The sequence below is a fragment of the Aulonocara stuartgranti genome (assembly GCF_965226115.1).
Source record: "Aulonocara stuartgranti genome assembly, chromosome: 8".
Classification (NCBI taxonomy): domain Eukaryota; kingdom Metazoa; phylum Chordata; class Actinopteri; order Cichliformes; family Cichlidae; genus Aulonocara; species Aulonocara stuartgranti.
In genome coordinates this window covers 7726279-7751498 of record NC_138959.1, presented here as the reverse complement: position 1 = coordinate 7751498, position 25220 = coordinate 7726279, and the positions used below count along the sequence as shown (strand labels likewise).

General features: G+C 40.0%; 2 protein-coding genes across 4 annotated transcripts in view; one reads left to right on the top strand and one right to left on the bottom strand.

Moving 5' to 3' along the window:
- Positions 1-25220, bottom strand: part of LOC309713259 (uncharacterized protein) — a 396604-nt gene that overhangs the window by 363782 nt on the left and 7602 nt on the right. The window lies entirely within an intron of this gene.
- On the top strand, positions 1161-24156 carry cdc42ep4b (CDC42 effector protein (Rho GTPase binding) 4b). The gene is made up of 2 exons (XM_082544754.1): positions 1161-1380; positions 18474-24156. The coding sequence occupies exon 2, from the start codon at positions 18639-18641 to the stop codon at positions 19641-19643; it is 1005 nt and encodes a 334-aa protein (XP_082400880.1). The 5' UTR covers positions 1161-1380; positions 18474-18638; the 3' UTR covers positions 19644-24156.

Here is a 25220-nt window from a genome sequence, read left to right as displayed (position 1 = left end):
AGCCCTAATGATATTTACAGGTGGGAAAATTAGGCTTTGACAGACAGGTGGGCGTCAGTGGAGAATTAAAGTTCACACCTGAGGCCCAGCTTACTATTGTAACCACACCCACGCACACACACATGCTCATTTGTATGTGGCCTGGATGATTTACACATCAGACATTGTAAATTTGCTTTGTGGGTGTGAAATTAAAGGCCATTTTTAATGTAATCTGGAAATTGTCAGGAATAATTGGAGAAAAGGGCACTATGTCTAACCTAATTACCTCCATGGCTATTATGAGATAGTGATCATATAAATCAATGTGCCTGGACCTTTAATTATAGTAATAGGCTACTTTTCAGTGCATTTGTTCTAATACTACAAATTAGAAAAGAGAAGAACATTAACTCCTGTTGTAATTGTGTGCTCTTGCACTAAGTGCACATTTCTGAAATTTAGCATGTTTGAAACCAATAGCAGTCATTTATGTGGTGCTAAAAGGCTAACGTGAGAAAACATACTGATTTAACCATATTAGCATGACCTTTAGTGCATTGTTATTCACCTTCTTCACAAGTTAGATAATACATTGATTCAGTGTATGTATATGATATATGAAGTTCTGTCCACTTTTAACTACTAGTCTATATACAAGCATTTGTAAACGCGAATTTTATCTACATATATATAACAAATAAATGAGTCTAATACGTTTTTTTTTTTTTTTTAAAGCTGTTATTTTATGGAGCTAAATATGGGTGCAACATTACAGAACAGCAGATTTCCTTGTTTCATAACAGCAAGCAAGATTTTATTATTTTTATCTGTGTTTAGATCATGGTTTAGATGTGCCAGTAGGCAAATTCTGTTGCATTTGGGCATAGCAGAGTTTGGCTATAACCAGTTTCCCCTGCCAGCCTCATTTCTAAGGTAGCCCGTGCGGTACAAAAAGCCAGACGGTGGTTGCTTCTCCCTTAAGTGTTCAAATGTTTTACTTCGCAGCAACTAGTCCCTGTCAGCTAGCTTGGGGAACAGCCTTTACCACTCACTGGGTCAGGCTTGGGATACTCAAGTTGAAGTCCCAGCTATTGTTAGGCGTTGTGGATAAATGGCGCTCTGGCCCTTTAAACCGCAGCAGGAGGTGGTGCTCTCCAGCGCGGGAGGGGAGGGGAGGGGGGGGAGGAGGAGGAGGAGGGCCGCTTTGTGAGCCACACAGATGCAAAGTAAACGAACGTTGGGAGCACCAGAACAGGGACCGTCCTGCCACAATTCTCTTGCTTCTCTTTCTACGGACTCATAACTAAGTTTGTGCTAACTCACCCTTCGCGGTGTTTACGGAAAGTTGAGAGGGATATAGTCTGAAACTTCGCCACCGCGTGGACCTTAAAGAAAAAGGTAACGTTTCTTCGCGGTAACCTGAGGAGTGATGTTTTGTTGTATTACACGTATCCAGGAGCTGTTCTGATGACGAGCGACGACTTTTAGTCATCTTTGGGTTGTAGCCAGTGTGTTGAGTGTAGTTTCCAGAATACTCTGTGGGGTCAGAGGAAGAGGCGTAGGTTGAAGTAAAGCCAACGGAGTGAAATCTGCATCTCATTTGAATGTCATCTGCTTCTGGACAATCAGAGCCTGGCAGTTTCATCGAGCTCCTCGGTGTCCCATATGGAGCCAAAACAATGAGCTCTCTCGCGTCCTCTGTGTCCTCCATCAGCCTGAGGAAGACTGGGAAGTACAGGGTCAAAAAAGATACAATAAAAGTAACCACCTGAGTTTAAAACATATTCAAGAGCCAACACGTTAATCTAAAGGGTGCTTTTTTAAAATTACAAATATCCTGCCTGATATGGAACCATTTTCTTGACCTATGCCACTATAGACTTTGCTGTGCTTTCAGTTTGAATAATGGCCAAAAAGCTGTGCTGAGCTAATAACTTTCGTTAAAAGTCATGGGATCTCCTGAGGTTTTTTTTTCTTTTTCAAATCCAGTTTTGTATGACTTATTAAAGTTGGATATTTTTCTTGTTTTGGGCCCAAAAACTACTCAAGAAAGGAATTAGCTGGGTTTACCATTGCAGAGAGTGACGTATTTCACATTTGGGATCCTCTGTGGTAATGTGCCCACAAACTCTGGCCTTTCATATTGTAAATAAGAGCAACTAACTCAATGAAGCAGCAGATATCCCAGAGTTAAAACTAGGTTGCAAAGTCTAAGAAAAGTGTCCCAAATAACTATATTTGGCTACAGGACGGGTCATGATTTAATCAGAGCAAGGGGCAGATGGTTGCATGAGCATCAGTTCTCTTCAGTGAGAATTACGTAACATTAATACCGCTGCTGTTGGATCTCAGTGAAATCTCTGGGAATCTAGCAAGAGCTCTACAATCTAAACAGCTATTTTCACCCCATCTTTGGCAGGCATATTTGTCCACCTCCCTGGATCATTAGGGAGTTTTTTCCTGTTTGTGGTTAAAGACTTGGCACTTACCTCTTATGGTCATCATCCCGCCTGATGAACTGAGTAATTTGCTGTAAGAGTTGCCACAGTGGCTGTATACGTGCCCGGCCTCATTCATCATGCTCTAAATGAAGGCTGTATAGTGTGTGCCCGACTTTAACTACACTGTCCATAAAGTCTGCAGGTCCGTTTTATAACATTCTGTTTCATTATTCCTCACTCATCGTCAGCTCTTCACGCTTGTTAAGCTGTCGGTCTGGACAATAGTGAAAGGACGCGTTGACTGATGAGTTCAGGTCTGGTGTTGACTTTGTGTGACTATTGCCCTTGTCCTACACACAAACACAGAGCAGTAGTTAACAAGAGCCCAAAGGTTGGTCTGTTCTTGTCATTTTGCTCGATGAATCATTTACGTACTCTGCACTGATAACTCTAAATCAAAGAACTTAGACGAGTGCAAAAAACTAGACTAGACTAGAGAAATCTTGTCTTAACTCCGACACTGACTTGTCACCATCCTGCCAGCGCTGCCACTCTTTTTTTCCTGGCATCCTCTTGCGTCTCTCTGTCTTCTTTCCAGTGACAACAGTGCTGCATTACTGCACACACTTCAGGCCTTTCAGCTCCTTAGTGGATGTCTTCTCCAGGGCTGCCAGGCAGATATCTCACCATCGAGATCTATTGTGTCCACTGCACAGCCAGTAGGGGAGGGAGAGTATGTGTCATCTCTGACTGTGCTTTTTTTTTTTTTTTTTTTTTTTTTTTTTGCTATGGAGGCTCTTTGAGTTTCCTCTGGAGGATACTCCTGCTGCGTTTTGAGGAAGCTGGCTACTTTCCCAACTCTTGGCTGTGGTGAGGTCATTACAGTTTTATATTAGAAAGAGGGTGTGCAGTAGTAGAGGTTGTGGACGTGCATTTAGACTCATGTACATGAAAACATTTACTTCAGGCAGTTTTTGTGTAGTTAGTAAAAACTGAGGGCACCTCATTTCCTTATAGACTTTCTGTTTTATTTGTGTGTCTGGGTTTCATACTACGTGACGGTTTAATGTAAGAGCAGAAACATTTTTCTTTTTGTTTTTATTAGGCGATAAATATAAATTGGTTAACCGGAGTCAGATGTGACAACTTGGAGTAATATTCCCATGCCTTAGGAAATGGCCTTGTAAATTGTTTGCTCATCTACCTTTATTCCAAGCTCCATGGGAGACTGACAGGTAATGATGAGAGAATGTCTTGACATTTGGCTCAAAGAGGGCAATTTGCAGCAAGCAAAAGGTCATTATTGAGTTATTCGTGTGAATTAATACCTTTTGGATTTACATTGAAAAAAAGCCCTCCAGAGCTTTGAAACTATGGAGGCCTGATCATTTCTGCAAAGTCTGAATCATTTCACGAGTGACGCATGTGCACATTTTTTAAGCTGTTCTTTCTGGTTATGTTGAACTCCCCAAGGAAAGTTGCTTTGTCTCAGACAATTACAGGATTCACCCCACCTGCAAAGAAAGCAATGAGGTCTTTGAAGAGCAGTCATGCTGAGGATGTTTGACTTAACCTTTGAACAGACTTGATATGAAAAGCAACAGTTTAATATTTTATCAGTGTCTTCAGGTTTTTGCAAATTATAGTTAACTCTGAATGTCAGAAAAGAAAAAACAAATTCATCAGAGACCATCATTGTCTTATTTGATGGCAAATTAGAGGGAAAAAGTACGAAATTGTTCACATAGAAACTTGGACATGTAGACATATTTTGTAGCATCAATGTTCTAGAAATAATTGCATAAACATTTAGCAACTTGAACTAACCTGAAACAGTGATACAACAGTTTTGTTTTTTTTGTCATTTCATTTCACATGACATATCTTTTCTCAGAAGAAGAGTGTGCTCTCTTTTCTTTCGAAACAGCCCCTATGCACCTGACACCCCATCACCATGCCTATGCCTTTTTTTGGTTATCAATGTAACCTAACCAGTTCAACGGGAAAAACGTTTTACTTTGCGTTGCTAAACACTAAAGTCATTTTGTCCTCTCCCAACAACAGGCTGACAGCATAGAGTAGATTTCAAAATCTGTCACGCAGTAGTACTGTATGTTTTGGCACAGTATGATCTCGTTTTTGCATCACCTGTCACTGTTGATGTCTTAAACTCAATTGTTTAAACTGTGAAACCAGTCTGGAAAATTGGCACGCGTGACGCAAGGCATTTCAAAACTGCTGAATGTGGCCGGCTTGACTCGATCCCATGTTGCAAAGTTTCAGAACACCCTCTTTGGTTTCAGTTATGTTGAAGAAGATAACAAAACAATACCCAACATCAGGGTGATTGGCGTGTCCAAATCACATAATCCAAAATCCTGTTGTTGGACCAGTGTGGTTACACAAATCTACTTTGCAAGATGTGTTGCAGCAACTTTTAAACAAGGTAATTATTTTTCTTCCAGTTACACACTGGTATGGGTACCTTGGCTGCCAATACAGGGTACTGATCCAGCACCAGTGTTAGATTAATAAAGCTTTTCCTTACTGAGAGGAAAGGACTGGGAGTTTTCCTTTATGTCTAAGACAGCATGAGGGTCAATTGAAAGATTACTTTCCTAACTTCAAATTTAAATTTAAAATGTAGCAAAAATGTTTTTTTAATGGTCTTTTTTTTTTAAATCTATCAACAGGACCTAGACCATAAATGGAATGATTATTTAGCTAATTTATTTGCTTTTGTCATAGTTCCGCTCAAAATAAAAGTCTTTACTGCATCTTTCTGTAATTCATGGTCTCTGTTTCACATTGAGTATACCTTCTCAAATGGATGAAGTAACAGATAAGAAGTCTTATCAGATGGTGGTTCAGTGGTTAGCTCTGTCCCTTACAACAAATGGGTCCTAGGTTCATACGGAGGTTGGATATTCTCCCTGTGTTTGCACAGGTTTTCCATGAGAGCTCCTCTTTCTCATGCCATTGTAAAAACAAAACAAAAAAACACCCTCTGTTATCACTGTCCATGTCGGCTGACGGACTGTTGACATAGGCTTGGATCATATACTAAACTACCAACCTGTTGGCTCCTGTTAGCTTCCTCCATGCTTTGTTAGCTCTTTCAGTAGCAACCAGTGCACTGCTGCTGACACATAGTTTAATATATATAGAACTCCCCAGAATTGCATTGTTACTGGGGCCTGTTGAGTTTTGCTGATCCAGGATTAAAGCTCATGATGAGGACCTCCTCATCAGAGTTGGTGATCAGGACCTGGTAGTATGCTAGTAACAGGCATAGAGTTGAATAGAAATGTGTGTAAACTACATCAGCTCTTTCAGCTGTACTGGCAACAGTGGAAGCTTTCATGCAATACAGAGTTGATCATTAAACAGTTATGATTGTATTACGTCCTTTTACTTACCCTTAATTACTGACACAGTATTGCAATTAATAGGATGTATTTCTGCACCATATGTGCCGACTCTTGTAGACTTGGATAATATAGTGTAGAAAAACAAACCAAAAATAAAAACACAGTAACTGGTGGTGTGCAGCTGGCAGTTTTTGTCATTGGCCTTTTTTACACTCCAATGAGCCATCATTGTTTTCCAGCATTGAGTGACCACAGAAACAGGTGGTTTTGGCCTTAAGCATACTAAAAGGACAAAGGAAGTATGTTGGTCACCACTGTGACTACCAGATGACAAAGTCATGCAAGGAAACCAGTTCAGGAGATGGGAACAGTCACATGAGTTGTTGTGGGTTCTTGTCATGCATATCTGATAATCCTGTGAGAATCACACATTTCCTGCCTGAGCTTATAGAGGTCCTTTTCTAGGTCAGCAGTTCTGTGTTGTGAATGGACTAGGGTGAAGTTGCAATACCTAAATTGATAAGGATCGAAGTTCCTTTGTCTCTTTGTTTTAACTGAATGTGTTTCAGTGTCGTTTACATGAATCAGCTTTGAGGCCCGTCCTGTGTGAGCTTACCTGCATTAGTCTGTTTCCCTTTATAGGTATGTGCGTGTGGTTTTGGGTGTGCCAGAAGGGTTTGGTTCGCGCCTTCCTCTCTGTTGTTTTGTTTTCCATTGTGCTTTGTGTGTCTTTGCTGGCTTCTCAGTTACAAATACAGTTTGTCTAAATCCAAACTGGGAGCTAGTGAGATGTGTGTATATACTTGGGTTTTTGGGGGGTGGGGGTTGTATGTGGATGTGTGAGACTCTTGAACACATTTGTGTTAGTTCACACTTAGTGGCTGATGGACTTTAAACTTATTGTTCACACCCACAGCAGGTTGAGTGTATGCACTCTACTAATTAAGACTTTATGCTGCCAGTTTCCAGGGAATCAAAGTTGTTATTTGAGTGCCAAATCAAAGTAGTATGCCAAATGTCTTTAAGAAAACCAAATCAAAGAAAGACGAACTGCAGTAAGATGACACCGATGATACTTGAAAGGTTTTTACTGAGAAAATCAGGTGGTGATGCATGAAAGCTCTTAGGTTTTGGCTCTTCTCTCGTCTGGCTCATAGATAAACAGAATTTATTGTTACGATTTTTTTCCTAAATTGTTAAACTTGAATCTCAAGTTCGTTCTGACCCAACTCCCAATTATATTTAATTAGATTATTGCACTGACTAATCATTTATCTCAGTTACCTTACCAATAAACAGTGTTGGGTAAGTTACTTTAAAATAGTAACTTAGTTACATTACTAGTTACTTCTCTCAAAAGTAACTCAGTTACTTCAAGTTACTCGTTACTTTCAAAGTAACTAGTTACTAGGGAAAGTAACTTTGGTTTTACTCAGAATTCTCTTGTTAATGTGTTTCTTCCATAACTTTGCCTGTCTTCTAGCTTGCTTACTTGCCACAAGTGCACTGTGCCACCTACCAATAGAAAGGAAAAGATAATGTGCATATTTCCACGAGAGAAATCCCACGCCTGGACCGTTGTTGACCGCCGCCATGATTCTAGCCTACGTCACAGCGTCATGTGCGCCTTTTACATCCAACACAAAAACTGCAGTCGTGGTGCTTTCGATTGTACTCAGAACTCGGAAATTCTGCCTTCTGAATAGGAAGATGTAGGCAACACCAGACTGCAGATGAGCTGCATACAGAGCTGGACTGGAACAGAAAAATCATCCCGGGCATTTTGACTAGAGACTGGCCGCCATTATAGCAAAAATCATAAAGCCTTTGAATGAAAACAAACACTGTTGTGACAGTGATGTTCACTGTTTTGATGGTATATATGTATCAATCTATCAATCGTTTGTTGTAAGATTCAGATAATTATTTTTTAAAAGCGAGACATTTTAAATGAGAATAAGAAAGAAAAGTATTTCTTTGTGCCCCCCTTTCCCTATTAATGCCCTACATGCCCCCCTGGCCACACTTTGCTAGACCTGCCCCTGCACAGTTACCAGCTGTCAGCTGCTTAGAAAAGGATCCTGGGGTTATTTGTCTCTCAGAAACAGTTCATAACTTCCCTTCAACTCATTCATGTCACCTAAAAGGTAAACCTGTTTCTCCATCACCTGTTCAGCTCTGATGATCCAGTAAGGACATCTCCTGGTTTCATCTTCATGTTTCCCTCTTACCAGATAACCAAACCGACATCCTGACCAGCAGCTTTTTTGCAGCTGTGGCTCCAGCAAACATCAGCTGATACTAGAAATTAATATTAAATAAATTCTAACAGCAGCTGATCAAGCTTAAACGTGCTGCTGTTGTTTAGCGCGACATCCGCTGGTTTCCTCTTTCTGCGCAAAGTGAGCGATAAACAAACAAGAGAGCCGATCAGCTGATCATTGATCAGTTTCATGATTGAAGTAGAAACGGGAGAGGGAGGGGAGAGGATGAAAGGAGAAGAGGCAGCTGTGCAGCAAAGACACAGAGTAACTCCAGCTTTGTGTCTTTTTCATTGTAGCTGAATTACGGGACAAACTGTTCCTTTTCACCTCAATAAGAAACGCGTAATATTTTCTCTGAATACCAGACGGGAAGGTTGGCAACTCTAATAACTTATGAACAAAATAAAGTTAAACATCATTAACTTCATAGCACCCACCCAGCTGTATAGAAACTCCGTCATGCTAGCTAGCACGCAGTACGGAAAAAGTCAGAATAACGAAAATAAACTCCACCTAAACTTGGTTCATATCTGACCCAGAGAGACTGCAGGTCATAACTTCTTACCTGAAGTGCAGTTCACACTTGGACCGGCGGCCGCCTCGGGTCTCTTTTCCTTCTGCGTCCCCTTTCCCTCATCCACCTGCTGGCCTCCACCACTTGCTAATGTTACTGAATCTGTGGAAGCTCCGCGATAGCCACCACACGAAGTAACGAGTAACGACCCTATCTAAATCCCAGTAACGAGTAACGCGTTCCTGATTTTGGCATAATAACTAGTTACCGTGCTCGTTACCACAATAATAACGTAGTTACTGTAACGCGTTATTAAATAACAAGTTAGTCCCAACACTGCCAATAAATGACCTTGATGCATTATTTAGCTCTTTATTTATATTGGCAGTCACGTAGGATGATGATAGGGCGCTTTGGCTATGACGATTGCCCAACCCTTGAGGAGCAACTGAGATGTAATTTATCCTTGTGTGCTAGTTGGACATTCCTGAAGAGTCACTCTGGTAAGAACTTAAACACATGCTCACTCACAGCAAGCACAACATCTACACACAGCACTAACAAAATCACAGTGGATGCAGGTAAATCAAGGAAGGGTGCAATTAAGCTTACAATATGCTTCAGGAGTGCAGTAGCTGTGTACCGTGTTCCAGTTTTTATCTCTGTTGTCTTGTTATGGCATTTTTCAGCTTCTCAGCTGTTGTGAATTGCTATTATCTGGTTGAAGTGACTATGTTTGCGGGCTTGGGTGTTCTCTTTGGTCAGCGAGTGTTTAGCCTGCTGCAGTCGGTGTCATTAAAGTGAACACCATGGGGGTTTATTAACTCATCTTGTTTGTCAGGGCTCTCTGCTTAAGGTCTTTATAGTCAGTTTGGGTATTTGAGTTTAGCAAGGAGGCTGCTGATTTAAAAAAAAACAAAAAAAAAAAGTAACAAAAAAAAGCCACAAGCTGCTGATAAGTTGACGCAGAGCAGAAAACGGTCACTTATCTTTCAGTCCCATTGAGAGGCCTACTGCTGCTTTTACCAGAGAGTGTGTGCGGATATATGCGTTGAGCTTGGCTGTCTGGCACTAGATTATCTTTTTTAATATAGTGCCAATTTTTTTTATTTTTGTTGGGGTTTTCCCCAAGGTCTCATTTTTAAAACAACCAGCCAATACGGCATGTAAGCTGTTTAAACTTTCTAAGTATAGTGTAAGCCAAATGTTACAACAAAGCATTACTTTCCCTCTTTGTCATCTACAAAACAATCCTCAGTTGAAATTCTGCATCGTTTCACGATCCAGCAGCTATTGGACAGTTAATTCAACCACTTGGCTCAGATCCTGTCCTCTGGTACCAGGCGTGAATGCTGTCTATTTGTTAGAGACTGATGGGGAGGATTTTGGCGATTAATTAGACATGTATGCTCACGTGCGCATACACACACACGCACACAGAGTATAGTTCAAGCCATCCACAGTAGGCATAATGAGGGCTTGGGTACATTTCATGCAGGACACGGTGAAAGAACGTCTGTCACTGCGCTGGCATGACTGAGTGAATCCAATGTGGTGACACCCTCCGCCGCCCTTTGAGGATGTGTTTCTCTTCAGTGAATCCATCTGTGCCTTCCCTTTTTTGCACAAGTCCCTGAGGTAATATTGCTTTACATGGGAAAGGCTTTACTCCCTCTAATTTTTACTCTAGATATTATTCATACACCAAGAGGGGGGTGTATATATATATATATTTTTTTCCCCCTCAAAACAAACTCTCGGTAGACTTGTTTGGGCAGAGGCTTATTTTTTAATCAAGGAGCATGTTCATTATCTATCTGTTTGATTATGAGCCAGCCTTTTTCTCTTCTCTCTTTGGCTGGGGCACAGCATGGCAGCCCACCCAGTATTTGCTGCTTTGTCCAGCCATGCAGGAATAACAGATTTATAAAAGGCCAGTTTGACTGGAAACACAAAGAATCATTTGGAAGTTTGTCCTGTGCTTCTGGATATCAGGATTTGTAAAGACTGAAAATAAATTCATTTGGTGTTTGTGTCACAGGAAGTGTTGGGGTCGTAACTGGAGGTTGTGCCATACACCCTAAGGAACTGTCGCAGTGCAGAGGGCTAGTCCAGACATGCTGGTTTTATTCGCTCACGCTGAAAAGGCTGCTCTTAATCCTCTTGTGTTTTTGTTTTTGCCTGGGTGGCAGTGGGGCCCTGGAGGCTGATACTCCACAGTTTCCACACACACAGGTGGTGGTACTTTGGCAACAGTCATGCGGATGTAGGTATGTCTTTGTGTCCTGGTTGTTTGAACTCCTGAAGGCTTTTTACATGAAGCACTCAGCATTTCAGGAGTGACCTGAACAACTCATCTTTGACCTCTGTGTAAGCCCATTGTCTGCTTGTTTCAGGTTTCAAGTATCTTTAAGCTGTTGTGTTGCTTAAATCTCAAGTTCAGATTGCACAAACCATATTTGTATTTTGATACTGGCACAATTGCTTTCTTTTAGGCTTCTGGTAAATCTTGACCAAACTATACCTCATATCAATTTCTGCTTCTGTTCTCTTATTACAGCTTAACAAGGTTGCTGTGTATATCATGACAAAACCTAGCACCCCCTATATTATATGACCCTTTAAAATAAAAACAAAGGTATTCTTTAGGACTTTCTTTGTTCTGTAATTTGTTACAGTACAGTAGAAATGCATTACGTAAGCATAACCCATTGAAGCACATACAGCATTTTGCTAATCAATGCATTAGAAACGGCACAGAAGAGCTGTTATTGAAAAAAGGCTTTGTTAGTATTAAGTGATTTATGACCATTGTATGGATTTTGGGCCAAATAAACAGCATTTCCTAATTCAAAGACAGTCTTTCAACAGCACAAGTCTGTCTGGCTGGAATTTGATGAAACTATACATCAATGATTGTTTGAAACTGTGGTTGTCAAACTTTTTCCACCACACGCCATATGGCATGGAATAAATACACAACTCAAAACGTATAAAAATATAAGTTAAGTGAAAACAGGTCAGCATAATAGCATCAGTAAACTCTTGGTTATGTTTCCTTCCCTGCATAAATCGTATTAATTCAACTTAAGTAATTTTCCCAAATGCAGTCTGGACCTGAACTTTCTAAGACATTGCCCATCGGAGATACGTGTGGGAATACAAATATTCAGTAAAGTCAGAAGGGTCTTAAACCTTCAAGCTCTGGATGTCCAGTAGCAGGCATGTGACACTGACACATTCCAGTGAATTCACAGCGAGTACGCTGGTGTCATACAGTGCGTCCTGCCGTCTGCATGCTCTACCCACGCAGCACAAATGTCTAAACCCTACAAAGTATTTCCTCTAGTGACGGGGTGTCTCAAGTGGACCTTCTCCTTACTTCAGACTAGGGCTGCCACAAACGATTATTTTGATAGTCGACTAGTCACTGATTATTTTTGCGATTAGTTGACTAATCAGATCATCATCCATTGGACGTAAAACTACAGCTTATTGCACCAGCAGCATCTGCTCTTATATAACTATCATTAGCTTACAGCTTGTAAGTGTTTAAGATATGTGCTAACTAAAAATAAAGACAAGATGATAGTTTATTAAACTTTAATGAAATTTACAGATTGTTTCGGTGAAGTTTAATAAACTCCTTGCTATCTAAAATATAACAGGACACCGGAGTATATTCTCGAGCATCTCACACTTCTGATAATCAGTTTTCTGCTTGACGTTTATTCAGCTGTGTAAAAACTATAATTTAATCTCAGCCAAACCGATTTACTCAGGAACAAATAAAACACTGAAAAAAGCCAAACAATAACATTTTGAAGTTATCTAAGTGACTTATATATGTTTAACCTGAGTAGCGAAAGACGGCGGTGGGTTTGAAAACGATTTGCCGGGAGTCCAGTGTTCTCAGTGAGCCTTGACCCCGGCTCGCTATCGAGCTAGTGGGTAACAGATGTCTCCGAAAACGTCGGAGCGCTTTTGAAAATATGTGATGTCTTGATAAACTGAGCAGATATTTGAGGTTTACACAGCTACATTCTCGCCTGAAAATATGTTAAACGTTTATTTTGTGACCCAAAAAGAATAATAAGAGTTAATATTAAAACTAACTAGCTGCCGCCATTGTTGGAAACTGAGCTGGGCTGTGCTATGAATTCTGGGACAAAGCTTCTTCTTCTTCGGGGTTTAACGGCAGCTGGCATCCTTGTACATGCAGTGCTGCCATCTTCTGTTTCAGTCCATTATTACACTCTTAAATCCTACTACTTATTCCTGCGTCTTTTGTGATCTTACAAAGCTTCAAACGATGCGTCGACTATTAAATCAGTCGTCAACGATTTTGATAGTCGACTTAATCGTGACAGCCCTACTTCAGACATTGTCCTGAAGTGATTCTCTCAACTTTTCTTGGAGTTCATGTGAAAAAAACTGCTTTATTTTCACTTCATATCCCTTGGGATCAGTAAAGCATAGCTCTGTGGCTACACCGAAAAAAGATTATGGGAATTCAACCAGCGCAGAGACTACAGAGACATTTGCTTGTATTTATCTAAAAATCTCAATAGCGTGTCACCCTGCAATGGTGATGCTGTGTTTCACTTTAATGTTTTTAACACTTATCAGTCTGTTTTACTTCAATGCAAAGACTTTTTGTATATTCTAACTTTTGTCTTTTCATCAGCCGAGAGAACACTTAGTGATCAACAAGAATAGCTTATGTTACAAATTTACTAGTGACAACTTGCAGACGTGCGTCTGCACAGCTCTGCCTAGAACCTGCGTGTTAGAAGTGGAATGCCATTGCAGACTCTTCAGTAAAAAAGAACTGGCTGGATAAATTTGACTCTCATTGCTTCCCTGTTTTCTCTCTGAAAAATGCAGTGAGACTTGCAAATAAGCGGGTAGAGCGTGTTCTAGACGTGCTTATATTAGTGGGATCCATTCACCATGTAATCATACTTTGTACAAGTCAGTTTCACCTGTGTTAAGTATGTATATCCTTTACTGTTGAGAGGTGAGGCCATTAGTGTCATAACATTCTGCATGTTTCTGCTCAGGATACTTTTGCTGTTTATCATGCAAGGCTTGCCTTAGAGCTAGGTAACTATAAATGAAGTTAAACAGGAAGAACAGGTTCCTTATGTGTCAGGCAGTAACAAATAAGCAAAGAAGCAAATGATAGTTTATTGTTTTTATTTGTCTGTAGCAGAGCATGCAATTGTAGAAAATCACGTCAAAAGTCTTTCATTACTGTCTTATGGTGTTAGTCAGATGTTGTGTTTTTTTTATTTTATTTATTTATTTATTTTTTTAGATGCAGTTCTGATTTAGTTTTTGGGTGCTGTTTGCAGGCGGAGCAAGCCAAGCAAGGCCAAAACAAACGGCATATTTATATTTATTATTTATTATCTGTGTGGTGAGTTAAGGCAAGTAAGTAGATTTGCTTGGAGGAAACTTTGAGGCACATGAAAAAGCACCGTGAAGTCAGAGGGAGGCTTTGCTAATGAGCTGCAGTTACATGATGTGAGTCGAAATCAGACTCATACATAGTTCATGAGTTCTCCTAATCCTTTAGTTTTTGCACCATATTTAATAGTATTTTTATTTCTCTTACATGTTACAAAAACATTTTTGAACATAACCACAGAACTCACATCAATACAAATTCAAATTGCTGTAAAATAAGATAAATAATTGAATGTATTATTTTTAACTCCTTCAGCAATGTGATCTGTTTCACCTTTCAACAGTCGTTCTTCTCTCTATAACTTTTTGCTATTTCAGTGCTTTTTTTTTTTTTTTTTTACCCCCACGCGCCCCCCACCCGTGGGAATCATCTTCACCCGTGGGAATCAGATGTTTGGTGTGAAGGTTAGAGCCTGCCAGAATAAGTGCTAATGAAATTTCCCAATCTTCTTTGTCACTTTGAGTTAAGAACGTTCCATTGTTATGCAGCTCCATTGATTAACTGATTAGCAGTGTCATAGATGGCGTTGGCTAACTTGAATATTCATTTGCATATCAATGACACTGACAGTGGGAATGAACTATAGAGACGACTCTGGGTAGTTCAAGGTTAAAACAAGCAGAAGTTTTCTTATTGCAGAGACAGCTTAGGCAGTGCATTATGTGCTTAAATATATGCTCGTTATTCTAGTATTAAAAATAACAAGGTTTGAATTTACCCTTCACCTGACTCTTTGTAATATTTGCATGAAGGCCGCCTCCACCTCGTGAAAAAAGGATAGACTGTTTCTCCATCTCACTTTAAAAAATTTAAATGGAGCCAAAGATAAAAACAGAAACTCTTATATAGTCTGCATGCCGGTTGGTTTAACATGACAGTAGCCAAGTTGTTATTGGATGAGCAGCCAAAGCCTCTTTCCCCTCTTTGTTGAGTGGAAGGAGAGAAAGTGACACAGGATAGCCGAGGACTGCAGGACGCCTGTGATCCTAAGGATTACAAGCGTTACGCTGAGCGCTGATGAGCATGTTGGCTGTTGTGATGTCATTCTGCCCACATCACATTCTGCTGGCGACATAAAATGCTCTTAATCATTCATGGCCCTGTCACCACTTGTCTCAGTTCAAGCTAGTGCCATGTGGGACTCCATTACATAAAGGCTTTGTCACTGACTGGCACAAAAAACAAAAACCGATTCTCAACTGAAGCAAACTAACAATATCTTCATATTTTTAGGCACACTGAGTGCTCTGACACAAAGTTGTATAAGCCTTCTTTGTGTTGCATCAGTAGCTATCCAATAGGAATATGATCTTCTGTGTGAAAAAGAGCTAAAATGGAATTTTGCCCCCAGCTGGGCTGGGAGTGTCAAGTGTCAGGTCAAACTGGAATCACTGATCAACCAATTCCTTTTCAACACAATGTATGAGTAAATGCTCGGGTTTAACAGCGTTTTTGTGTTTAAATTATTTTCTATTTAGATGTCTAGACGGAGTTGTAGTTAAGCCCCATACTTCCATTTCTTTCATCTAGCTAGTAACAGTAATAAAATGAGAAGAACAAAGGGTCACCTAGAAACAGAAAACCAAACAATAAGATACTCCCGCTCGCCTATTGTGCAATGAAATCTATCTAAAAGGTCACCATTTCCTCTTCAAATACACTCTACTGATGTGAATGAAAATGAGTCCTTGAATCTGTTTGCTTTTCCAAAATAACTTTTTATAGTGCTGATAGTCATGCTGCCAATGACTTTAACAATCTAAGCATTAAATGTACATATAACTGATGACAGCATGGACAAATTTCCCCTGAGAACTAAAAAAACAAAGAAGAAACATCCCTTTTCTGTGTAAAAGAACATTTAACACTGTCACCGTTTCATATGGAGAGCATTGAACCATTCTGGAGTGTTATTTTGAAACTGAATGGTGAAAATGACTGTGTCATTTCTCATAATGTATTTTTTTTACAAAGTACTGAAAGGCTAAAACTGAATATGACAGGACTCCAGGCAGGTCATGCTTCATTTTTTTTGTCACAGCCACAATAATGGGGTCTTGATGACCCTGCGGGGTTTTGAAACTATTCCTCATCAAAGACCAAGGGGCTCCCCAAGGCATAAAATGGGCCATTTCCTAGAATGACTTAAGGTGTGAGGTTTGCACCTTTTGATATTCGAGAACTCAGTGACATCTTTTATGCTGAGGTTGAATGTCTTCGAGTCACATGGCACATCAAAAGCTTCCGCCCCTCAGCTATTGCACTGTGAACTTTGTCTTATTGCCTGGCATGTGGTCACCGGGAAGGGTTAATCCATCTGAATGAGTTGATCTCTCCATGTAGGGGATAAAATCTTTCTCGCCGTTTCTGGTCAGCTTAGAGACAGGAAGCCCACTTAGTAGCCAGCGCTCAGCTCTGACGTTGCCATAGAGAAATACAAAACTTTGTGCACCAGGGAGGAACATGTAAGATGATGAGTTGTCTTTAGCGGTCACCCACACATTCAGCAATCTTTTGTGCAGCAGATACTAATGGGGCAACTGCACAATGCATGAAATAATAAAGGGTTTACCCAATGATGGATCATACTGCAGTAATTTAACAACAGTGCCTCCGCTCCGGAGGATATTGGTGGTGTTTGTTTGCTTTAAGCTATAATCTTGTAATTTGGCACCCAGTTGTGGCGTAAATAGCTTTAGTAACAGTAAGCTCTTTCCAGTTGTCACGTATATGGGTGTGAGCTTGAACTCAAATAGCTTTTTCAACAGAACAAGAAAATAAGCCTTTGGAGTACTATCCTTATTACATTTGGTCTTTGTTCAACCACTGTGAGAACAATGTGTCTCTTCCATTAGCACCAGAACTACTGAAGAAATCTTGAATGAAGGTGGTGAATATGGAAGATAAAAATGTGGCAGTGGATAGAATTTAGTACTCTTTGGGGATGATCTGTCTTTTGAAAGAAGAGCAAAAAAAAAAAAGAAGAGCACTAGCTTTTATCATTTATCAAGCCCCCCTCTGTTCCCTCTAGTGCATCAGTTCCCTTTCCAATTGAATGGGTTCTTGTCAGAGATGCAAATGTTTTCATGGGTGACGTTTCTTTGGAATATTGTTGAGTGAAGCCCCCTTTCATTCATGGGGGATACGCATGCAGCCCTAGAGCGTGGGCTTCAGCGTGAGTTTGAAAACACTGAGAGTAATGGTATTTCTGTCTGGCTTAAACAATTGAAGCCATTGTTAATGTCAGAAACACATGGAGCTAGTAGACTGTAGCTAGCACATAAGTGGGTGTTTAAACCTCTTTTCCACTGCATTTCTGTTCTAAGATCATGTTTCAAGGTTTAAGTGGTTTAAGGTCAGTTTGGTCTAAGGATTAAAATTAGTTGTATAGTCATTTGGCATGGAAAAGATCAAACTGACCTGTGAAAGAATCATTCTGCTTTCCAAAGGGGGTTTCAAAACCTTTTAATCTGCTACTTTTCACCAAAGCTTTATAGACAAATGTAATAGAAGTTGCTGATATATGTTATATGAAAAACAGATTAATACGGAACAAAGTACACTGCGTGAAGTGTTCAAGTGTTGCCTACGGGGTTTAAAAAGACAAATTCCACCCAAAAAGAGAATAACATAAAAAGCAGTTTTTGGAAACTATTTATCTCTTGAAGACAGGGGAGGGTGAGAGCAAAATGTAGTCGGTCTGGAGTTTTCTGAGCTGTGCTGTAAGTCGATCCATGCTGAAGAGATGTTGTTCCTCTTCAGTCTTTTTTTTTTTCTTTTTTTTTCTTCTTTCTTTTATTTCTGCCAGCTTCAACTGCTCTAGCTCACAGTATCCTGTGTCTTGCTGGTTATGTAACAGGCAGGGGCCTAAATGGGAACTAAAGCACAGCAGTGATGGCAGGCACTGCAGCCCATGAAAAACGGATCACAACAGCAGCCCTAGACTTTTAGAAAAAGCTCAAAAATGTATCAGATGAATCGAACTAATTTGAATAGGAATGAAGTTTACCATGGTAGAACTTCACAGGGGCTATTGTGACTGGGTTGGAGTAAGGTGAGGGTGCTTTGAACTTTGTACAAGAGAGCCTTTTCACGATTGCATAACACCCTTACAGTCTTCTGCACAGAAAACCTTTTAGAGTTTAGAACCACTCAAGTGAGCCTTCATTTTGAAGCCCTGGCTACCAAACTTTCCATGCTTGATGGAGATCAGAAAAGAGCGTTTTATGCAATAGTGAGTAATGAGAAATGAATAGAAAGAATTCTTCAAAGCAGAATGTTACATTTTTATCTCAGTTTAATGGAATCTATTTTTTTTTTTATTACTTGTTTTCACTTTGCCTGCCATGTTGCAGAGCTACATTTAGTTTACAGAACTACTGATGTGGTTTTAATGCTCTGTATTCTCCTTCTTCTTCTTCACCACAGGCTTTTTCAACCAAGGACCAGAATGGCTCTACTCAAACACCTGAAGTTATATGTGCTTTGACAACATCCCTTACAATTGCTAAAAACTTTGAAAGGAACTCTCCTGACCACCTTCAGATCCTAATTTAAATTTTACCTGTGGATCGTTACTAAAAGACTGCCATCATGCCCATTCTTAAGCAACTGGTCAGCAACTCCAATCAGTCAAAGCGGAGGTCTCGGGCTGACCTGACCGCAGAGATGATCAGTGCTCCGTTGGGGGACTTCCGTCACACCATGCACGTGGGCCGAGGGGGCGATGCCTTTGGGGACACCTCATTTCTCAGCACCCGTTCAGGAGAACCTCCCAGGGAGCCAGACAAAAAGCAAGGCTCACCAAGTTCCAAGCCCGGGCTTCTGTCCCGTACCTTCAGAAACAGCAAGCGATCTCAGTCTGTAAATCGGGCGGACAAGTGTGAGTACAATACGATGGCACCTTCTGCCGGCTCCTCTCAGTTTGTGAAGACTGCCATATCCCTGCCGTACCTGAACGACGAGGGTACTAACAGAGGTATCCAACTGCCAAAGAGCGTTTCCTCAAGCCCAATGAAGAAGGTGAATGAGATCGAAAGCAAGCCGTTAAATGGAGCAGCAGCTATGGCAGCCCTTGATCCAGAGCTTGAGGAACGGGATTTTGGCGAACCTACAGATTTGCCTCCATCCCTGCCTAAGGGAGGTGGGATGAAGCACGCAGAGTCTATAATGTCCTTCCACATTGACCTGGGCCCTTCGATGCTCGGGGACATCTTGAGCGTGATGGAAAAGAAAGGTTGGGAGGAGGATGACCTTGGCTACGAGGAAGGCAAGGGAAGCGAGGGCCATGCTTCGCCGTCCCTCATTCCCCACATAGATGATGACGATGCAGAAGAGCAAGCCCCTGCAAGGCCTCCTCGCAGCATGTACCAGCAAAAAGCCATGGTGGATCCCTACACCCCTGAGCTACAAACCAAGAACAACCACCACAATATGGATAGCTGCTCTGTGTCCAGCTCTGGTTCTGAGGAGAAACCTAACTACCGCCTCCATGACGGTGACACGGACAGTGCAAAGTACAGTTCCCCACGTGGGGGAGAAGGAGAGAGAGATTTCACCTTCATGGACGAGGATGATGACGATGAGATTAGAGTTTAGACTTTAGCTGCCAAGAACAGTTGAAAAGGACTGTAAACATGATAAATAAGGCTTTTTCACCATGCTGTAGCTAGGGTGGGCTAAATGCACGCTACAGTGCAGACTGACTGGCTCACAAAGTGGCCCTTTTTGAAGTGTTTGGATTTACTCATATTACTGGTAAAGTCTCAGTTTTCCCAAAAAAGTATTGTTTACCACATTTAAACCCTTAACCAAGAAGAAGCAATTGCAAACCATTAGTAAATAATATCACAGACATATCATTTTAAGAAGAGAGAAGAGATGACAGTGAGATTGGGTAATGTGGATGTGTGGTATGGATTCTGTGGAAGGATGTAGGGAAAGGATGAGGAGTGAAACCAAGATGGCGTTAGAATCCCAGTGTGTGTGAGTGAATATGGGGTTTTATTTGCCAATGACACTATTTTGGCATAGACACTAAACAGAAAAAGTTATGCCTTTTTAAGAGTTTAACAGTTGATTTATGCTATTTTCTACTTTATTGTATCTGCAGTATCTGGGAGTTAGTATACAGCAGCCTGCTGCTGTTTTGAGTTGGGTAGATTATTATTTTGTTTCCATTTTTCATTGGGAATATCTGCATTCTTTAAATTCACAGACAGCTGTAATATTTATTAATTTGTTGTCATAAGGGATGGATCATTCTTAATGTGCACTCCTTAGTCTTAAAATTGTGTTGTTGTTTTTTCCAGATATCATAATTTCTTATGGGTACTAAAGACAGAACCATCTTCTTTGTTAGAGGTTGGCTGAATTGCACTTAAATACTGGCCTTAAGTAGGCAATAAATTGTCTTAAATCACTCCTGATCCCATGTTCATTACAGGGAAATGTCTTTTACAAAATCAGAGTTGGTGAAAGATTTTTTTTTTTAATACAGAAAAACTGTGAATTGTCAAAAAGAGGCCTTTTGTAAGTGTTATGTGTCTTGTACTTTAAAAAAAAAAAAAAAAAGCAAGACAGGTTTGTGATTGTGGTAAAATATGTGTGTCTGTCATGCCTCTCATTCCGCTTCTTAGCTGAAGTAGGATTAGCAGGTCAGTGGAAAGATGTAAGACATTTGTGAAGGGAGTTGCCACCATATAATTACATTTAAGCATTTATGCTTCTGTCAAAAGCATTCCCTCTCTCTGTACATGTGTCCAGGCTTGTCTCTGAGAGCAGAGAAAGGATGTAGCATGTTTAAAGTGTTATTAGAGGACTGCTACTTAACAGATGGGCATCAGGTATGTCTCTGAGCAATGAGAAGGATATTTACTTCCCAAAGTGGACCCAAAGGTGATAATACTCAACTCCTTTACCCAACCAGAATCACATAGTAGGAACAGATGATTAAATCAACCAATCATCTGGCTTCTCCCAGTCTACTCATTAAATGTGCGAGAATATTGGCCCCCGACCAGCTGGAACTGCTCCAGAAACAGATAGGTGGGCTGTTTCCCTTTGGCTTTTTTTGTGTTTAGTTGGTTTCACTCGGTAGGCTACTCCAGATTACTTTCAGCTAGAGCTGGGCGATAGAACGATAACGATATGTATCGCGATATAACTTTTACTCGATAGAGAAATTAAGCTATCGCGATAGACCTCGCCGCTCTTGTCCTCTTAAAAAAAAAAAAAAAAAAAGGTCAGCCAATCCAAATTAAGTAGCGCAGAGCCGAACCAATCACAGCCGCAGCGTCACGTCGCGTGACTTGTTACGTACAGAACAAGTGCCAGGCCGCACGTGTGTTTGTTTGGGAAGCAGCCAGCGGGTAATGGAGCCAGCGCGTAATGGAGGAAATGAGTGTGCCGACTAGAAAAATCAACCGAGCGTGACCGAAGAGAAAACAGATGATGGTTCCAATGCCGGAGAGATTGTCGAACGGAAGAGCCATAGAAGTTCCGTAGTGTGAAGGTATTTCGGCTATTTCAAGTCTGACAAAAAACAGAGTAGCGTGCACTGTAAATTGTGCCGAAAGCAAGTCTGGAAATACAATAAACTGGTGCATGCGTCACACTGTGCGCCACGTTATTGTTTCGGTGAAATGAATTTCTACAATACTGTTAATTCTACTCTCTGCAGTGTTTAAATGCTTACATATACACACAGTTACTGTCCGTCCACACATACGACTCTGTTCTGCTTCTATGCCCCAGCTTTGTTTACTTTTTCCCACCGAGGCTTCTAGACTTCTGATTGGCCAACATTTCTGCACGGTTAGGAATCTAGCGCCACCTGCTGCTTTGGCATGTTCATAGCAGCGTTTTCTTTCATTTCTCCCTTTATGTGTGGACGGGATTATTTTTTAAAACGGAAACGGAAAATCTCCGTTTTCAAAAATACCCGTGTACGTGTGGACGTAGCCTCAGTCTCTGACTGGAAGCGCTAATTCATCATTTGGCTTTTGTCAGACTAAAGTAACTGTTAAAACTGTTTGAAAAGCTCAGCTATACAACAAGGAGAGATTGAGAATTTCCTTTTAGTTCTCAGTTTATTTGATATTGACAAAAGTTAGTCAGTTTTGTCTGTTCTTCTGTAAAACAAACTAAGATTTATTTTTAGAATTAATATTTTGTTTCTAAGTGGAATTGACAATTTAGTCTGTTTCGTTTGTTCTATTTTGAAACTTAAACGCTTTAGCGGCTGCCTTTTGTGTAGTTTGCAATATTTGCCTTTATCTATCTGAAAAAGTCTCATGTTCCTTAAGTACATCTACCCTGTTGAACTTATTATGGGAAATAAATATTTAAATAAAAACAAGCTGCTGATTATTTCACATTTTACTTGTGAGCAACGGCACATTTAAATCTTACAAATATAGTTATTTGTCTTATATCGTGATAGATATCGTTATCGCCTGAAATGAAAAAAAAAAACATATCGTGATATGAAAAAAATCTCATATCGCCCAGCTCTACTTTCAGCTATAAATTACACAGAAAGAGTGCGTACTTTACTTTCTTGTATCCATGATTAATGTCTGACCTTCTTCTATTATTTCGTGTTTTTAAAAAAAACTAATTGCCACATTTGACAAATGTTAGCTTGGAATTTCCTGTTGTGGCACTGATGCAGGGTTGTGTATATAGAATCAGGATGCTGTGCCATTCTGTTCTGGGTTGTTGTAATGTTTTGGAACACTATGTGCCCGTATAGATTGCAAGACGTTCTGAAACTGAAGGCGATCCTGAGGAAATTGCCAAGTATGTTAACTATATTGTTGGATAAGGTATAGAAGTCCTGAGTGGGGAAAAAAAGTGGGTGTCTGTTTTTCTTTTTTTTAATGCATGATCCAAAATGTTTTCTTATGCCAGGGTATTTTAAATTTATTTTGTAGGAAGTTTGTTTTTGGGTTTCTAACATATTTTCACTCAGTCGATTGGGGTGGAAATAAATTGGAAACATTTAATTGTAATTTTTCACTTTGATTTTCATTTTTCTGTTACATTCTGGTTGTAATTGGTTGGTTTTTCAGCATCAAAACTACTGGTTAGTTAAATGAAAGAAATGTGGCCCTGGCAGAACTTTTCTTTTTCCTTACTTTAGTGGAAACCTTTCTCTTCACCTGTCTCACAGATGTGGGGGGAAAAAATCACTCTGAAAGATTACACAGACAACACCTTAATTTTCAACTCCTCACTTGCCTCTCAGGGCTTCTGTAGTAATGTTAGCAGCACATTGGATTTAGTTTTTTTCTACTTCTGTATAGATATGCATTATAGACCTCTTTTTATATTTCAGTGTATATGGGCCAAATCTTAGGATGTCTTCTGTTGATCAGTTTTGTAACATGTAGTGTTTGGGGTGATGCAATCCCTTTTGTTCATCTCCAAGACGTTTGCTGTTATCTTTTGATAAAATAATGTACATATAGGTAGTGCCATCAGCGATTACAGTAAACAAGCTTTGTTACCAGCAGTGTGACTATGAGATCCTACTAAGCAAACAGACAAATATTGGATTTAACATGATATGGTACATATGTGGTCAGATTGTGTTTGCATTGCGACATTTTCACAGCTGTCTGCAACACCAGACAGTATATTGCTGTAGATTTTGGAAGACATAAATAGAAAATTGTGGAAAAGTACACAAAATTATGCTAAAATACTTAATGTATTTTAGCATAATGATCTTAACTTTCGGGCATTTGTTGTGTTTCTCTGTGGGAAACTCCTAAGTAGGCCAGAATAAACCATGTAAAAGAATTTGCAAACACACTCTGCCCCAGGTCTGCTTAGAAGTTTTTCATTCCCTGACAGCAATGGTGTGGGGAGTGAAAAAAAAAAAAGAGAGAGAGAGATAAGAACTGCATAAGACAGCTGGCTCAAAGTTCAGCTAAAGAATGTTTCCTTTTTTCCCCCACTGGCTTTAGTGATATGCCAAGTATGTACTGTTTTCTTTCCCTGTTCCATATTCTGGTTTTACAGTATATTAATATATTTATCTTCACTTTTCTTTCTTTGAAATAACTTCTATATTTTTCAATAAAAGAGAAAGCTGATAATCTTTTACTGTGATCAACTTTCTTTTGTTTCATATTTGCAAATCTGTCATCGCAGGCTGCGTAATTTTCAAACTTTTTAAATGTGTAACATTGGGCACAAAACAGGCAGAAAGCTCAGTATAAACTGTGCCGTCTACTGCAAGGTCAGATTTCAATGAGGGAACTGCAGAAAGAGCCAAATCCACAGTTTAACAAACACACTCTCGCAGTGGATTATTCTATGCAAATAACCCTGAAATGAAAGATAAAACCCCGTGTTAACAGTTTTCACATCCCATCATGGCAAGTGGAGTCCTGTGAGCTAATTAGGATCCTTCAGCCACACTGCTTTTGATAGGCTTTACAGCCTCGTTAATACAACAGAGCAGTCCTTAAAACGTGCACTGTCTCATCACGGTTCATGAACCTTACAAACGAGAGTCAAAAAGGCAAGAAAACATGCATTTATGGCGTGTTAATGATTGATAAGAAGAGTAGTACAGAAATGTACAGATGGAATAAATCTGTTTGTTTTTGCTTTTTTAAACCTTAAATGGTTTCTGCTATTAAAAACCATCTGGATATGCGATAATATGTACATTAGCTTTACTGTTACCAGATTTAACTTGCATGTCTGGGTTCAGTGCAGCTAGTCAAAGGGTTATGAAGAGGATTGTGATCCTAGGTCCAAAAACAGCAGCTTTCTTGTTGAAATACAAGCTTTAAATAGAGACCTGGATCATTTCTGAAGCAATTTTTCAAATACATCTGGACAGATTAAATTGGCTTCATTTGGCATAACCATGGAAAATCACTGGAAAATATAACAGGACATTTATTCAGGGATGCACTAAAACAAACAGTTTTAGGTTGTTAAATATACATTTGTGAGGGAATACTTCATATCTGACTAAAATGTATTTTATTTGTTTCTTTTCTTAAATCCTCCATCCATATTCTTCTGCTTATCCACATCAGGGTTGCTGGAAGGGCTGTCATAGGTGTGGCACACCACAGGCAGCAAAAAGGAGTCTAACATAGCACTTATACATTTTTAACCCCTTTTTTTTATTATACCACTTCTTCTTAC

What these genes read in the sequence shown, in the direction of transcription:
- cdc42ep4b (XM_082544754.1), top strand. Translation starts at nt 18,639, where the DNA reads ATGCCCATTCTTAAGCAACTGGTCAGCAACTCCAATCAGTCAAAGCGG.